Source organism: Sturnira hondurensis, unplaced genomic scaffold (genome assembly GCF_014824575.4).
Source record: "Sturnira hondurensis isolate 20B ecotype Veracruz unplaced genomic scaffold, ASM1482457v3 Scaffold0023417, whole genome shotgun sequence".
NCBI classification, from domain to species: Eukaryota; Metazoa; Chordata; class Mammalia; order Chiroptera; family Phyllostomidae; genus Sturnira; species Sturnira hondurensis.
Window position 1 is genome coordinate 38,740 of NW_028096048.1, and position 18,435 is coordinate 57,174.

The following is an 18,435-nucleotide window of genomic DNA, read 5'->3' on the forward strand; positions in this document are numbered from 1 at the left end:
TCACTAACTAGCTGTTCATGTTGAGCATAAAGGGGATGTGGAGACGCTGAAAGAAATCATTCTCTTCCTAAAATAATTTGTATCAGATGAGTCATTTTCCCATTTCTTTAGTTCCATGCATTTGGAAGATTTTAAGCTTTCAATTACTACCCTTAAATTTTTAAGATCCATGAAGGTTGTAGTGAAAACTGAAGCTAGAATCTCTTTATTTTTATTTTAAAGCCACCAAAATTAACATTCTAATAGGTTTTAACACTCAATCTTATATATACATTTATACAAAAATACAGCAATTCACTACCTCATTTATTACATTTTATAAAACCTGTGATAATATAAAATTGCAGATCAATTTCTTTCATAAACAGATACAAACAAAACCTAAATCATGTATTAGCGAAAACAAATCCAGTATTGCACAAAAAAGTTATAGTGGCTTATTTCAGGAATTTGTATTATATTTAAAAATTGAAACAAGTCAATGTAATCCAGTAACAGAATAAAAATAACACAATTATCTTAATTGTTAAGAGTCAATTACTGTTGAAATCAATCTTCCATTCAGTACAAAAACTTTCAGCGAATTAGGACAACTTCCTAAGTTTGATCCCCTACATGACCAAAAAAAAAAGAGAGAGAGAAAAACCTCTATCAAAATTCCAGACCGTGATTAACAGTAAAAGGTTGAAAGTTACCCCCACCCATCTCAAGATCTGTAATTACTTACTGAAAGATGTTCATTGTCATTAGCAGGTACATTCTAGAACTGATTGATGTTCAAAGAAAAAGTAGAAAGAATGCAAAGCACAGAAGGTCAGAAAGGAGACTTGAGGTGTGGGTGAGCCTTAAAAGGCACTGCTCGGGTGTGGGTGGGGCAGCAGAACATTCAAGAGTTTGGGCGGCGCAGGGTCATTGGGACAACACAGTTGCAAGGATTAAAATATGGACAAAGAGTGGTAGGAAAGTAATATTTAGTGAAGGTGTAGATGGGAAAGCCGTGGTTTGTTACATTAAAAAAGGAGACAGTGCCAGCCTCATAGTCTAAGAAAACACCAACGCGGCGAGGGGGCACTGTCATGGAGAGGAGCAGGGAACTGGAGGAGTCCTCATAGGCTCTATATTCATGTTTATGATGTAACCCAATCACCCAATATCCATTCTGAGGTTGGTATCCGGAGCAAACATTCCACTTGTTCACAAATGGGTTGAAAGAGGATGGAGGTCCAGTTGAATGGCTGCACACCCCCAGGATCCAGTCAGTCTTCTTGGTCACATCTACCTCCCAGTAATGTTTTCCCGAGGAGAAGAGTTGGGAGCCCAAAACACTACAGTCATGGTGCTCTTCCAGGTGAGACACAGACAGCTTGGCACCCACAAACCTCACCTGTCTCCGGTTTTTAGACAGGACAAGATTTAAATTAGCTGTGTGTGGATTCAGAGTCACGTCCACTGTGGGAAAAGGTACAACATCAGCCAATGAGGATGAGTGCATGGGTCTTACCACATGGAAGCAGGTGGCAGGAATTGGAACTCGGGGGTGGGGGGGGGTGGGCAGGAGGGTCACCAGCTTACACCTGAGAATGTGTGGGGGGAATATTTGGGGAGCACCAGGACATGGCAGCTCATAGAGGCCTTGGTTCTACTTACCCCAGTAGCTTTGGACATCTGTCAGCTCTGTAATGACAAAAAGTCAATCATGTATAGAACCAACAGCCTCAGGTCTGATGTCTTTCCCCCTATCTGACTGAGGGTTATGGCAAGGAATTCTGTGAGGGTGTGAGCTGGCCATTTTACTCCCATCAAACATGAACTGTACCTTCTTCTCACACGATGTCCCACCCATCCGACCCCCTCTTTGCCGCTATTCCCAAATACCAACTGTATCCACTCTCCTCCTTGCTTCTTACTACTACAATAATCTCACATTCAAGTGCTCTCTCCTCAAGTGCTCTCTCCTCACCTCTGAACACTCGTAGCATCTTTTTCAGATTTGGGGCTCGAAACACACTCTTCAGCTTGGTGGGGAGATCTTCTGGCTTCTTTAGAGTCCAGTACTCGCTCCTAGGGAACAGATACTATGACTCTCCTACACGGCTGACCCACAGGGGTTCCTGTAGCACTGCTGCCCTTCATCCCCCAGGCCCCCCGACGAACTTCAACATGCTTTCCTGAAGGAAACCAGCACCATTCCACAGGAGCCCTGATACTGCAGCCAGGAGAAATGAACAAGAAACTAGCTGCTCGCTTTCTGTGTAAACTTTGATAAGATTTGACCCCTTAAAACCTCCTTTGTTTTGTTGTTTTTATATAAGACATAATAATTTTTCCTTCTCTTTCTGCTGATCTCAGGGGCTGTATAAAAGTCAATAAAATAATGGCTGCAAAATCCTTTGCTCAAAAAAAAAAAAAGAAAAAAAAACACTAAAATATTTAAAATGTCAGTGACTACTGAGGTGGTCTACCACAAGGGGCCAGAAATGTGCCCTGACAGGCAGAACACCAGGAAACTTGAGACTGGGGCTTTGAGAGCACCAAGTGAAGGGCTTCTTTCTGAAAATTTTTTGACTTTAAGCCTTAGACGTTCCCAGAGACTTAAAAAGAAAAGCCTTCAGAACAGCATCTTAAGAATTCAGTGTCTCTTAGGATTCACTTAAATTTAGGAATATGCCAGTTGGAGAAAGAAAATAGCCCCGTCTCCAGGCTGAGGGTACAGACTTCAGAAGAGACAAGACTCCATTATTTCACGAGTCTGTGAGGAACTCTAAGCCGCCTAGTCTGTGGACAACTTTCGAAGTCACCCTCAAGAATGAGATTCTAGAGTATGGGATAAAGAGATGTTTTTATTTCAGGCCACAACCAATCTTCTCAAATACTTCAGGTCTACGCTTTCACTGGAATTGAGAAAAACAGAAGTGTAAGGAGAACAAGGTAGCAAGACTTGGACTGTTCCAAAGCTGGGAGAGAAAAGAAAATTCAAGGCCGATATCCCAAGACCTAAATTGTGGACTCTGGGAAACAATGCAGATAGGAGACTTCCCTCTGATAAAATACACGGGCAACGAAAAGCCCTGTGCATTTTGAGGTAGCCATAAACTGCTCAAGTCAGGGCTAAAAACAGATACAGATGTAAGTTCCATCACAAGGTACTAGGACAATCAATGATACTGCAACCTTTTATTCTTATGGGCACTACAGTTTGCGACCTCCCATTACCCTAACTCTCCTACCACAGAAACCAGGCCATCACTCCCTTTATCTTGGAATACCCCCAAATTCTCATGATGAGTAACTTAAGACACCACAGTCCTAAATCTTCCCTGCCTTGTGATTTTTTTCCCTTTCCCAATGACCACAAGGTAAACTCTATGGGTGGGTGCAGGAATCTGTCACCCCAAAGGAACCACCTTGTGTTTTCCTGCACATACCTTTCTGTGACACCACTCACATCCTAGGGAAGAAAGAGACAGGGTTAAGTCAATGCACCACAGGCCCTGTCCTCTAGTAAAGCCCCATCCATCCCCCATCCCCATCCCCACCGCGATACAAGAAGAACACTGACAGCCCCAATGTGGAGGCCACGAGGTAGAGATAAGAACTCAAGAGCACACTGTCCCTGAGAGCCTACGTAGGGACGTGAGAAACTGGTATGAACCACTCATTAGTACCTTTATTTTTACAACTCTGTGTCTGTTTGTGTGTAATGTTATTATATACATCCATCACCTGCATTTGCCAGACATGGTGCCTGGTCCCACGATTAAATTGTAATTTCTGTCCTCATACATTTCATTCTGGTTGCTGATGACTCAGGGGTCTTAAATGTGGCTGTTTCATAAACCTCACCTTCCGTAACCTGCTATGTCTCCTTTGCTGATATCTTCTATTTTTCTTGATTTCAACACACACACACACGTACGTGTTGATTCCAAACTCTACTTCTCATATCCACAGGTATCACCAACTCAAGATTTTTAAAGGAAAACTTACTTTTCCTGCAACCATGAGGTCTCCTCATTATCTTCCACCTTCCTCAGTGATACCAGCATTCACACATCACCAAACTTAAGTACTGCCCTAAAAACCACCTTATATTCACCGTGATGTCCCATCTTAGACCAAACCAGTCTGTTTCACATCCTTACCTTGTTTTAGCCACCAGCTTTTCAAGGTTATCACTGCCACTATCTGCCTCACTTAAACAGAATTATCTCATAGCCTATTTGGTCTCCCTAACTTCTGCTCTGTACACTTCAGTGACTGATGGTTTGATTTGTGTAACACAGGAGTAACTACTGAAACTACTTTTAATGGCATTTAACGGAAACACTATTCAAATTGCCCCAAATATGGAAAGTGATAGAGGTGGTAAATATGTCCACTTATATAAAATATCTAGGATTTTAAGGCTTGGTTATACGGAGGAACTCAAATGATCCAATCAAGGGCCACCGCATGGCTATTTCTCCTATGGGTTATTTCTTATGGTTTACATTTTGAAACTTGAAAGCTGCAGGCTTATATCTGGCTACCAAATCTTAATGGGCAACAATATCACGCAGCCATGGAAAAGAGAAGGAAGAATGTGTCTATGATGGGCAAGCTCTAGAAAAACTGACTATGACATAACACTCAAATTAAAATGTCCCCCAGGTAGTCATATTAATGTGTGTGAATGTCTAGACAGATGCATGGACTAGCAACATAAATTAATGATCCCTCTGAATTTATGGAGAAATGTTTATAGTTTGAGGAGTCTGGGAAGGGAACTAGAACTGGGTGGGGGGGGGAACTTCAGGGTAATCCAACATCAAAGATGGAAATAAAAGGGCAAAAAGAATGAAATGAAGATGTGAAAACACACACAAATAATGAAGAAAAGCTCCAATAGGTAGAAAGTAACTACCCACTGACTCCAATATGAGGGCCCAAGAGTAAGTATAGAGATGATTATTATACCAACAAAGGGAGAGCAAGAGGAAATTAAATGACAAACAGAAAACAGGGGAGAGCCTGAAGGTTCCAGAATGGCACAAGGTGCTTCCTGCCTCAACTTCAGTCACACTATTCACTCTGTATAAAAACCAGCTCTTCAGGTTTTTAACCTAAGTTCCACCGCCGCCATCTAATCTCTCTAGATTTGACATCTTTCTCCGTGCTGACCTACATACACATACACCAGTGCCCAGTCTTCTTTGTATCTTAAAAGACCAGTTCAAACTCCAATCATGACATGTTAAATGGTTATGCCCTAGAGAAGAGAGTGAAAGCAAAGAAGGGCTGGTGATTACACAAGAATCTCTGAGTAAACTTGAGTTTGGTATGTGATCACCGGTAACTAAGCTGGGTGAAAGTACATGACAAATCCTTAAAGAGTTTCAGAGACAACTGGTACCCAATAGCCAGTGATTCTCAACAGGGAGGAGGTGGAAGATGTTCCCCCAAGGGACATTTGGCAATGTCTGGAGGGGTTTTTGTTGTCACAGCTGCGGGTGGGTGCTACTGGCGTCTAGTACGTAGAGGCCAGGGACGCTGCTACATCCTACAACATGTGGGACAAACTTTTCTTGCCCAAAATATCAATAATTCAGAGACTAATTAATGCTGCCATAGAATATCACTGGGCACGCATTTTCTCTGCAGCATTAAATGAACTTTTGGACCACATTTTATACATAATAAATAAAAGCAAGACATTCTTCTAATTATCTATGCTTTATTCATGACCTCTGGACAGCTGAATAAGAGGCACTCCAGGGTGGAAGGGATTTTTTCCATGCCCCCATGGGGACATGAGTCCCATGTCAGGAGGGCAGGAAAGTTAGCTTCTCTTTGCCCTGACTCTCGGGTCGGGGGCTCCTTAGGAAGTCTTACCTGCAGCAGCTCCATTGTGGACCCCTGACACCGACGTTCCAGGTCTGAGATGAGCTCCTTCAGAGCCTGGCTCTGGTGAACCAGCTCATCCTCAGCTTCTTCTATAATACTGAGCCCCTTCCTCTCTTCCTCTTCCAGCTTCTTCAGTTGCCGCTGCTCCTCTTTGTCCAGGATGCTTCTCAACTGATTAAACTCTCTCTGGATCCGGTGTCTTTCAGGTTCCATCTGGTTCTGCAAGTTCATGGAAGAGAAAAAAAAAGACTGCTAGTCTATGGAGTTGAGAGTCTCCCCTCTAATTGGTGTGGAGTCAGGCTCAGCACTGTTTTCCTGGCTGGGTCTCACTGGTGGAGGAGGCATAAAGGGGAAGAAAGTCCTGCAAAACCTGGTTCTTCAATTCTACCCTCCACTCTTCCCAGAACATTAGCCTCGGCCAGCCTTACCGAGGCTTCCTGGATACACACTGCGATTCCTGGGGGAGGTTTCGAGTTCAAGCATCCTCCAGGGCCTCTCACGACTCTAAATCAGCCTCCCTGTCCAATTCTGAGTGTGAAGGTAGTAATGACTGGCCTGTGCCTAACCTGCCTTTCCAAGCTTCAGAGCTTGAAACTGTAATGCTAATGTCCACGTTTCCTTTCCTATATGACTGTCATTAAAAAACAAAAAGCCAACCAACCAAACAAAAAATGCTGAATTCCCTTTTGATTTTCTCAATATCCCTTTTCTCTCCCCTGCCTGGCACGGAGAACAACGACCTTCTTTGGAAAGGTTGCAGCGAAGGAACAGGCAGAGGGAAGCTCTTCTAGCCAAGCTGGGAACAGAGAGGACCAAGTTTCTTTGCCCTTGGCCCCCATTCCCTGCCCTGGCTCCCAAGACACCTTCAGGAACAGTCTCTCTTACTTTCCAGCATGTCCTCCTCGCTATGATCACAGCTTTTAGTTTCTCAGCTTCCTGCTGCTCTTGCCTCAGCCTCTTCAGAGACTCCTGGAACTTCTCCTGGAAGAAGCACATTCAGTCAAGCAAGGAATGAATGGGATAGACTATGCTCATGTTCTAGAATAAAAAAACAAACCAACAACAAAGAAAGTCAAACTTTTATATACAGGAACAGACACCAGTAGAAACAGGATGATTCTTTTTCCTCCCAGGGCGAGAACCTGACCACTTCAAGTCTTTTATTCTCATTGCTGACAAAACATACCCCCCTTAATCCACAAGCCTTTTCTTTGCCCCCAGCAGCATCCTTTAGTTAAAAGGCCATGCAGAGCTGATGCTGCACAGCAAGGAAGATGTAGTCTCTCCTCTTGGCCACAGGGAGTTTTCTAGATTCATTGCTCTAGCTAAATGGGAGGACTACAAAGAAATTGAACTAGAACATGAATTAAGTTTCCGCCAAGACCTCAGTTCCTCCCGACTTTCCTTCCGTGTGGGCTCCTACCTGGTACTCCTGGGCAACCTCCTCCATGAGGAACGTGTGGTGACCTCGATGCTCCTGAGATCGCTCACAAAGCCAGCAGATTAGCTTCCCATCCTCCTTACAGAAGAGCTGGAGCTTCTCACCATGATGTGCACAAAGAATCACCTCCAGCTGCTTCCCTGCACCCAATGCCGCCTCTCTGAGCCTCTCTGCTATGTTGGCCAGGTGCCGGTTAGGCCGCAGGTTCCTGAGTTGGTAGCTGGCCTGACACAAAGGACAGCTGCTTTCTCCTTCTTGGCCAATCAGCGATTCCTTGCTATTCTCTGTGATGCAGGCTTGACAGAAGCTGTGGCCACAGTCTATGCTCAACGGTTCCGTCAGGAGCTCCAGGCAGATGGGGCAGGTCACCTCATCTCGTATGTCCACCAGTACCGTTGAAGTCAGTGCAGCCATTCTTCTGGCTCTCACCTGCCCAGGCCTGGCTGCTACGGTACTTACAGAATCCTGGGTAGATATGCAAACAAAATAGGGTCTGAGTAAGAAAATGAGGGAGAAAAAAAAAAAAGGATGCTGACTATCCTGGAGTAAGAGGTCAGACACTCGGGATAACAAGGGCTTCTCATTCTAACTTCAAACACATTCTTTACCGCAGCTCATATTAGACATGAATCTGCGACCTCACCAGAGCAAAGATTATAATTTCCTTTTGCTCCTACTGGATGGAGGGACAAATGGAGGCCCTGGAGAGGAGTGGCCGTGTGTGAGACACCACCTGTCTAACCTCTTCTCAGTCTACCAAAACACCCCTTCAGTGTTAAAAGCACCAATACACACTGCTGCCTCAGGACTTTTGCACTTGCTGTTACTGCTTCCCCTAGACACTTGGCACAACTCTGACTTCATTCAGCTCTCTCCTTACATGCTCTCTCATCACAGGGGCCTGTTCTGTTGAGCCTAGCTAATGCTCAGCTGCCCACACAATCACTCTCAATATACTTACCTGCTGGATTTTTCTTATCACCACCTAACGTATACCTTTAATAGTGTGAACTCTCACCAGAACACAGACTCCATGGGATCACAGACCTCGTTTTTGTCTGCTACTGTATCCTCCTACCTACGACACTGTCCGCCTTACAAGTCCTCAACTTTTAATAATTAACACCTGCAACTTCCTCATTCCTCCACAGATTAGGCCTTTCTCATGAGCCTTTACACTTCTCTTTGCCATCACTGGGGCATGGCTCTCAGTATCTGATTTCCAAGATCAAAGGGTATCATTTACTGTGAGGCCTGTGTTCTACACGGAGCCCTCTCATCCCTACCCCAGAACCCCGAAGAAACTATGACCATAGTAACATGAGGTAATATTTTTACAACTAACACTTTCATAACCAGTTGTGATTTAGAAATCACGCTCCCCTGCTTTCTTTATGCCTCATAGGAAAACTTGGAATAAAAAAGAATATTTTTGGTCCTTTGATAACGAAATAGGGAAATTAAATGACTTTATAAAAATCACATATCTTGTAAGTTGTAGAGTTGGCATAGCTTAATACGTCCATAATCCTAGTTCAAAGCTCTGCCCTCAACCTCCTAATTTTAAGGAGAAAGTTAAGTGGTAAAGGTGGTATAAGCCAGGCACAGACCTGGAGGAGTGTGAAAACAGGAAAGTTCTCATTTGAGAAGAAAATTTCACCAGGGCCTGTCACAAACTTTGATAGGACCATTAGGGGGCCCACGTGTGGGGGGAAAGAGGGGACAGGTGGAAAGGTGGAGGAACACACATTCTAGTGATAGGATAATCCACAGAAAAAAGACTTGAGGAGAAGGTATACATACAGGTGGAGTGGCTGGAACAAAGGTCTTACAGCATTTTGGAAAAGCAGGAGAAAAGTGTAAACATGGAGAGAAGGGAGAAATAAAGTACTGATCCATGCCACAACATCAATGAATATTGATAACATTATACTAAATGAATGAAGCCAAATATAAAAGCCACATATTATATTACTTCATTTACATTAAGTGGGAAGAGACTGTTAATGGGTTTGGGATCTCTTCTAGGGGTGATGAAATATTCTGGAGTTACACAGTGGTGCTGGTTGAACAGCTTGGTGATTATACCCCCCCAAATTAAAATGCTTGCACATCTTTTAAGGGTGAATTTTATGGTATTTGAACTATATATTAACAAAAAATGAATGGGGAAAGAAAAAAATGAAGGGTAGGCTAGCTTGTGTCTTCTGGTTCAGAATTCTCCCCAATCACAGCTTTGACACAGGCATGCCAAGGGAGACACCCTAAGAGTCAAGCACGGTACTACAGTTGGCCTGGGGAAATAACAATGAATGAAATAAAGAGCACTCTACAAGGAGGTATACCATTTAGACTTCCACAGGGGGCAAATCCATTTTTGAAGACATTAGACAAAAACAATCATTATTAATTCAAACAGGTATGTATGCATGAAAATATTTGTGTTAAGGAAGAGTGGAAGAAAGGCAGGAAATAATCGTAGATGCCATTTTCTGATCACTTTTTATGTGCTAGGCAATGGCTGAATTTTTTATAGGCATTATATACTATAACCCCACAATAATTCTTTCAGGTCCGAATCCTGAATATATCAGTCTCTAGCTTTGGAACAAGAAATCTAAAAGCTTGGCTAAGTAGACACTCAAGGTGCCAGAGCTTATTCTAACTTTATTTTTTGTCTGTGTTGAGGACATTAAGATAAATGTCCTCATTGAAAAGCATCTTTATTCTCATTCTTGGAAGTTTTCAGTAGTTAAATTATACTACTGTTGTCTTACAACGCATTGTGAATTTTTTTTAGTTCTTTTTCTACCATTCCAGCAATGAATCACTTTCATTAGTAGCCATTTGCTCTGCTTGCCTAACTGAAGTCTTGTTTGGGCTATTTAAAAAGAGCCAGCTCACAAACACACCACTGTTAGTGCCCTGGTCCCAACTGTGACCCCCATGTGCAGGAGAGGGCACAGGAGGGCTGAGAGCAAGTGTAATTTCACAATTTTTCTTTGTCTAGTCCCCTAGCAAATGCAGATATACACTTATATACAATATGGTCAATGTGAGTATGATTTGAGATAACAAGGTCCTGTAATTTGTACCAACTGGGAGATAAACACCCTCAAATTACCTGCAGGAATAACACACTGTTACAAAAGAAAGGGCCAAAGAAGCTGTCCAAGAATACGGAAAACATTATGTGAAACACAGCATGCACAGCTGTGCAGGGTGAGTACAGGGCATTGCCTGGAGCTCAAGTTGAAAACAAAAACCTTGTGCTTCCACCTAGTGTTCGCTGGTGCTCTTGCAGGTCCTGGACCTGTTCACTAGCTTTGCCCAGTTTACGAACAGCAATGCTAAGTAAGAGTTAGTATTAAAAGTCTGTTATGTGTCAGGCAATAATCTAATTATTTTACATAATACAAGCCAAGAATTCCTTTTAACACCAAGTTTCTCTTTAACCCCATTTCACAGTTGTATAAATGGAGGCCCAGAGAGGCTAGGGAGCTAGTCCAAGTGGTAGATGCAGGATTAGAATGCAGACGCTCAGGCTACAGAGCCAGTATTCTTACTTTTCCTCCCTATTCCACTTTTCTATGAAGGGTACAGAATAAAATTGTTAACAAATTAAGGAAATCAAGCAACTAACTAGTATCACACAGCATTTATCTATCATCTAAGATACTAATGTTTAACCAAATTAATCACACGTATGGACAATGGACACTTAGTTCATTTAATATTTCCTTACATACCTACATAGCCTCACTTAGAACACCATAATATGAGGGTTTTTCAGCTTTACATAATTGGGATTATGAGGGCATCTCCCAGAGCTTAGCACTGTACCTAACCCAACAGATGAACAATTAACTTTATAATGGGATTAAAATCATATCTTACTGCTGAGTTCATAGATAAACTTGATGTTGGCACTGGGGTGTTCCAAAAGAAACAAAAGTGCTATTTTATGAAATTTTAACGTTAAAAATAACTGTGTTTGAAAGGTCAATAAAATACACAAATATTCAGCCAGGCTAAATAAGAAAAAAGAGAGGATACAAATTACTAATAATAGAAATGAAAGGAGAGATATCACCACTACAAATTCTGTGGACACTAAAAGCATAATAAAGGACTAATATAAAAAATTCTATGTCCACAAATTTGATAACCTCAATAAAAAGGAGTAGTTCGCTTAAAGACATAATTTTCCAAAACTCACATAAGAATAGACAATGTTATACCCTGGCTGGTGTGGCTCAGTGGACTGAGCACTGGCCTGCGAACCAAAGGGTTTCAGGTTTTCTATTCCTAGTCAGGACACATGCCTGGATTGTGGGACAGGTCTCCAGCAGGGGGCACGCAATAGGCAACCACACATTGATATTTCTCTCCCTCTCTTTCTCCTTCCCTTTCCTCTCCTTCACTCTAAAAGAGAAAATAAATAAAATCTTTAAAAAAACATTTTCTTTCTTTTTTTAGAAGGAAAACAACAATAAAAAAACAAACCAAATTTAAAAATGAGCCAAAGACCTTATTAAAGGGCACCCCACCAAGGATACACAGATGGCAAATAAGCACATGAAAAGATGTTCCACCTCATGTGTCATCACGTCATCAGGGAAATGTGAATTAAAACAGCAAGGAGAGACCCTACACACCTGTTAGAATGACCAAAATCGGGAATACACGTATCTCCAAATGCGGGTGAGCACGTGGCGCCACAGGGTGCTCACTGGCTGCTGGTGGAACTGCCAAACCATGCACCCACTTTGGAAGAGAGCTTTGTAGTTTCTTGTAAAACTAAATATACTCTTACACCATATGATCCAGTCACCACACTCCTTGGTATTTAAATGAAGGAGATGAAACTTATAGCTACACAAAAACCTGAACACAGATATATATATAGCAGCTTTGGTCATAATTGTCAAAACTTGGAAGCAACCATGATGCCCCTCATAGATGAATAGATAAGTAAACTGTGGTATATCCAGGCAACAAAATAGTATTCAGCTCTAAAAATAAATAAGCTATGAAACCGTGAAGAAGCATGGAGTAAACTTAAATTCATATTACTACGTGAAAAAAATCAATCTAAAAATACTACATACTGCAGATCTCCAACTACATGATATTCTGGAAAAGGAAAAATGATGCAGACAAGGAAATGATCAGTGGTTGCCAGGGGTTGGGGTGAGGACAGGAACAGGTAGAGAGAGCACAAAAGATTCAGAGGGCACTGAAACTACTCTGTTTGAGACTACGATGTCTCAATGTCATTATCTCGATGATCAATGTCATTATGCACTTGCCCAAACCCACAGAAGGTACAGAACATGCAAACCACAGACTATGGATGATTATGCTGTATCAGTGCAGGTGCATCCACTGTAGCAAATGTACCACTCTGGTGGGAGATGGTAACATGGATGTGTGAGGGCAGAGGGTATATAGAGTATCTCTTCACTGTCCCCTCAATTTTGCTGGGAATATAAAACCACTCTTAAGAAATTTTTGGCGATACCATACCATCTTAAGTGAAGGTCCACTACATCTCCCCAACGAATATACAGACACATACATTTACTTCAAGCGAAAGTGTACCTGGTATACACGAATCTTTTAGGGGTGAGTTTGTTTCATAAATGCAATGCAGGAATCACCAAAAACTTGAAATAACCCATAAAACTGTTAACTGGTAAATAAACAAATTGTGGTATATCCAAACAATGGCATATTACAAAACAATAATATGGAACTACTGATACATACAAGATACATCTCAAAGACATCACCCAACATGAAAGAAAGTAGACAGCAAAGTTACTGTATAATTCCATTTACAAAAATTGTAGGAAAAATAAAACTATACTGTTTGAAAGTAGATTAGTGGATTCCAGGGCCCAGGTATATGAGAAGGGGATGAACTGTGCAGAGACATAAGGAAATGTGGGGGGTGATGGAAATGACCTTTATGTAACATGTTGGTGGTCATACAACTACAGGTATGTCAAAACTCCTGGAACTCAAAACTTAAAGCTGATAACTTAGTAGATGTAAATTATAACTCATTAGAGCAGACAAAAACAAAAGTAGAAATGCAATGAGAAAAATCGAAAGCTTGGCTTCCTGAGCTTCTAAACAACAATTGGAACTGTGTTGTCAAACATGATGGTAGTTACATGTGGCTACGGAGCATCTGAAATGTGGCTAGCTGGAAATGAGATACAAATATAGAATAGGTACTGGATTCAAAAGTTTAGTAAGAGAAAATAATCTAAAATATCTCATTAAGGGTTTTATACTGATCCATGTCCTAATAATACTCTGGTACATTCAGTTAAATATAATAAAATCAAGTTTACCTCTTTCCTCTTACTATTTAATGAGGCTCCTAGAAAATTTAAAATTATATATGTGGCCCTATTATATTTATTTCTTTACTAAGTAATGCACCACTTTGGATAGTCAAGACAGGACTCTTAAAGAAAAAAGATGATGTAAGAGCTGTGGTCTCTTTTCAAAGGGTATAATAAAGTTGAGGGTAGAGAAAAGAAATGGTGGAGGAGGATGACAGTTAGCGAATGCAGTTAACAACGGTTTCAGTAACCCTGTTCCTCATACCAGGCCCCTGACCACCAGCTGTGGATGAGTGCAGCCCACTGGAGACATGGAAGGCTGAGTCCTAGACTGAGGTCAGGTCCCAAAAGCAGCACGAATGGACAGATGCCAGTCTGGCTCAGTGAGGATCGCAGAACCTACAGCCTGAGGTCCTTTTGTTAATGATCAAATTAGCAAATGAAAGAGGCCAATTCCTGAAGAGTTAAATCAGAAAAGCCTGAATTAAAGTCAAGTGGTCTGCTAACTACAAGCACTGGCATCTAGTAGAGCTATTTGTACAGGGCCTCTAGGCATTTACCAGAACCCGATCAGTCTCTGCACTTGAACATCTTCAGTGATTCACATGCACATTAAAGTTTCAGAAGCAGTGCCTCTGGTAAGGCGGCCTCCTTCCCAAGTAGATGCGATTTAGGCTGCAAAATAGCTAGAAAAGGTGGGGCTGGGGCAGGGCGGAGAATGGACTGATACTGAGATCTATTAGAATAGGTTACAATTCAGTATCAAAATGGCTTTCATAATAGAGTCAGTGACTGGGCAGGAGCTATTAAAGGTTGGACCAGGATGGAAGTGGGGGCTGGGGCCAGAATATAAATTGGAAATAAGAAAGACAGAGCTGCCCCCCACCTAGGAGCTCTAGTGAAAGTGAAGTAAACGTCCGAACAGGTGGCAACTGCATTTATAAAATAGAGTTTGTGTTTACAGAATAACAATAACTTCATCTTCATGTAGGATTATATTTCCTTTAACCTGTGATCTGAAATTGATTAACAGGTGGTGCTCCACAAGTATTTGAATTTGCACATAATCAGCTCCAAATATTTTAAACTTCACCTCAAAAGAAATCACTAACCTTAATTTCAAAAACATTTTGATTAACTCTGCAAATTCTTACAACATTGTCCTGAACAGGTTTCTTCTCCCTGAGTATTCGATAATCCATTAACAGATTTTTAAGGATAAATGATAAAATATGACTTTTTCCCTGCATCTGTGAAATTCCACTTGTAATTCGTAACTGCTGTATTTTAACCTATTTATGTCAGTAGTCATATTTTCCTTGATTATTGTGCATTGTGCCATATTTTATTCTCTGTGCTATTTCAAAACTTGTGCATTTTTAAAAGGTTGGCATTGAGTTTGTCCATAACAACTTAATAATTTGAGTAACAGTAATAGCATATCTATTTGGCAGGCGGTCTCCTGTGCATTTAAGTCTCCGCCTCACTCCTTACCAACACTCTAGGATAAAAGTATTTATTACTCTGTCCATCTTACAGATTGGAAAAAATGAAGCTGAAGAACGGGTGTGGGTCACACAGCCGCATCTGAGTAACTGAGCCAGAAATGAAACACAGCGGGCAGCCGGCACCCATCACCCACGGTCTGAACCACATATTTCTGCCTTGATTGAATGATTGGTTAAATGCTGTCCCTAAGCTCACTTGCCGCAAGTATAAAAAAGAAAGATAAAAGTTATCTCTACCGTGAGCTCCCTAGGGGAAGGGACCTCATTTCTTTCACTGCTGTCTCCTGTGCCACAAGTGACATTAAGCCGCCCAGTCACAGGGACCGGCAGACATCTCCCTGCGAAGGGCACACGGAGGGAATGAAAAGCCAGGGAGCTCCAGGTGTCAGCAGCGCCAGGTGATCAGGCACTAGAGCAAACCATGGAGTTTGAAATAACATTCTGCGAGAAAACAGAAGGCACTCACTTTTGCGGTGTTTTTCTGGCGTACACTCAGCGCGTGGCGCCGCTCCCGTCGGAGACCAGCAGGTCTTCTCCGCCTCCGACCGGCAGATCCGGCTGGAGCCGGTGGCTCAGCTCCCAAATCCTCCGAGGGGAGGTCCCGGCCTCCTGGGAGGATAAACGGTGCTCACTTCCTGGAGCAGAGAGGCCGGGGATGGGGGAGGGGCTGCCGACCTCTGAACCCACCCAGGCCCAGTTTGCTCTCATTCCCTACTAGACCTTCCAAGAGCTGCCTCCCCACATTCTTTGGCTTCCAGAATCAGGGTTTAACTATCACTACTCTTTCCAGTCTACTCCTACCTCCAAAGGCACCTTATCTGGGCTCCCTTCCCAAACTAGAGTCAACTCAAACCTGCAGTGGTCTCCCCTACACTTCCTCCACCCTCGACCCCCTCAACTCAACCTGGAAGGCAGGTCACGCACTCAGGACTAGTGGGGATACTGATGTCGGACTGAAAATGGACTTGATTACTGACCTGGAGACTCCAGCCTGGATGAGACCCGAAGATTTGCAGCTACTACCACCCCGACCACAGGAAAAAAAGACCCGAAGAGGCGGGGCAAGGGGAGGAGGAGATGCCGCTGATAGGGTGGATTTGCCCAGCGTCGCCTTAGGTCTTGCACTCAGGGGTGTGGTCGTCAGTGTCCCAACAGGCTCTAAGGTGTTCTCCTACTGGACTGCAAATGCCTTGGAGAACGCCTGAAGGTCAGAGATGACATTTCTCAAATGTCTTCACTTTACTTTGGCTTTCTGACGTCATGTCAGTGTCCAATAACATGGGTAATACACTTGTACTCCATGTTAATATATTAATTAAAATATCTAAGTGAGTAAAAATATCTAAAGTTATAGGAGGGAATCAGGCATTACGATGGCGTGTTTTGCAAAATGATGGCTTTGTGATGTCATGTTTCACAAAATGAAATAAAATTTATCAGTTAAGAATTACAGATTATATTTTAAAGTTATATTTCAATACTTAATTTAACCTGTATAACTGAGAGACTGTAAATGTTTGTTTTTAGATCATGATGGACACAGGCAAAGCTTATAAAGCCTAGAGACTGTGACTACAGGGTTTCAAAGGTACAGAGGCTCTGAAGAGAAAGGTAGGCCAAACTTCCCGCCCCAGGGACACTGAGATGAGGACCCCAGCCTGGTCTGGAGAAGTGGGTTGGGGGAGGGGAACGGAGCAGGAGGAGGGCATCCAGACAAGTCAAACCAGAAGGTCAGGCTAGTTGACTTCTTTCTGTTAGCATGACATTTTCTTTTTGGGGGGGGGAGGGGTGGTATAGTGTTTTATTTTTATCTTGAGTCTGTCTGGCTTCTATTGTTTGTTTTAAAATGTATTTTATTGATTATGCCCTTACAGTTGTCCTATTCCCCCCCTTCATTCCCCTCCACCCTGCACACCCCCTCTTCCACCATTCCCTCCCTTTAGTTTATGTCCACCTGTCACAAGTTCTTTAGATTCTATATTTCCCATGCTGTTCTTGCCCTCCCCCTGTTTTCTACCTACCATCTATGCTACTTATTCTCTGTACCTTTTCCCCCCTTCTCCTCCTCCCACTCCCCTGTTGCTAACCCTCCATGTGATCTCCATTTCTATGGTTCTGCTCCTGATGTAGCTGTCCTCTTAATTTGATTTTGTTTTAGGTGTGGTTCTTAAGAATTGTGAGTTTGCTGTCCTTTCACTGTTTGTATCTTCTTTTTCTTAGATAAGTCCCTTTAACATTTCATATATTAAGGGCTTGGTGATGATGAACTCCTGGAATTTGACCTTATCTGAGAAGCACTTTATCTGCCCTTCCATTCTAAATGAAAGCTTTGCTGGATAAAGCAATCTTAGATGCAGGTCCTGGCCTTTCATGACTTGGAATACTTCTTTCCAGCCCCTTCTTGCCTGGAAGGTCCCTTTGGAGAAATCAGCTGACAGGCTGATGGGAAGTCCTTTATAGGTGACTGACCCCTTATCTCTTGCTGCTTCTAGAATTCTCTCCTTCATTTTAATCTTGGGTAATGTAATTATGATGTGCCTTGGTGTGTTCCTTCTTGGGTCCAACTTCTTTGGGACTCTCTGAGCTTCCTGGATTTCCTGGAAGTCTATTTCCTTTGCCAGATTGGGCAAGCTCTCCTTTAGTATTTGTTCAAATAAGTTTTCCACTCGTGGCTGTTCCTCTTCCCCTTCTGGTACCCCTATAATTCGGATGTTGGAATGTTTAAAGATGTCTTGGAGGTTCCTAAGCCTCTCCTCATGTTTTTGAATTCTTGTTTCTTCATTCTGTTCTGTTTGGTCATTTTTTTCTTCCTTCTGATCCACTCCCTTGATTTGAGTCCCAGTTTTCTTTCCACCACTATTGGTTTCCTGTACATTTCCCTTCATTTCAATTAGTTTACCATTCATTTGTTCTCTAATTTGTGACTAAAATCAACCAGTTCTGTGAGCATCCTTATCACCAGTGTTTTGACTGTGCATCTGATAGGTTGGCTATTTCTCGGTCACATAAAATTATAGGCTCTGGGGCTTTGAGTTGTTTTTGAGCCATAATGTTTTGGTCTGCTCGCACCTATTATGTATGAGGGGCAGAGCCTAAGGTGTTCACCAGGGTAGGGCAACCCAGGTTGCTGGGTTGTGATGCTGTATGTGGGGGTGGGGTCAGAGAGGGGCAATGGCAGTCCCCTCTGCTGCTTCCCGTCGCTGGGGCCTGCGTGATCTGTCTCACTGCTCACTCCTTTGCCTGG

At 42.5% G+C, this 18,435-nt stretch overlaps 1 protein-coding gene across 1 annotated transcript; it reads right to left on the bottom strand.

The window, feature by feature from the left end:
- Positions 1-1,639: 1,639 nt before the first annotated feature.
- TRIM6 (tripartite motif containing 6) lies at positions 1,640-15,735 on the bottom strand. Its single transcript, XM_037037749.1, has 7 exons — positions 15,658-15,735; positions 7,307-7,789; positions 6,769-6,864; positions 5,872-6,102; positions 3,426-3,448; positions 1,961-2,061; positions 1,640-1,674 (listed from the first exon to the last, which is right to left on the bottom strand). Exons 2-7 carry the CDS (start codon positions 7,736-7,738, stop codon positions 1,640-1,642), a joined length of 918 nt encoding a protein of 305 aa, XP_036893644.1. The 5' UTR covers positions 7,739-7,789; positions 15,658-15,735.
- Positions 15,736-18,435: the final 2,700 nt, after the last annotated feature.

Bases quoted from the DNA above. Each gene is read 5' to 3' on its own strand.
- TRIM6 (XM_037037749.1), bottom strand. From the start codon at position 7,738: ATGGCTGCACTGACTTCAACGGTACTGGTGGACATACGAGATGAGGTG. The intron at 3,449-5,871 runs GTAAGACTTCCT...TTTCTTCCCTAG, and splicing joins CCACAATGGAGCTGCTGCAG to GATGTGAGTGGTGTCACAGA. The intron at 2,062-3,425 runs GTATGTGCAGGA...TCTGTTCCCTAG, and splicing joins GTGAGTGGTGTCACAGAAAG to GAGCGAGTACTGGACTCTAA.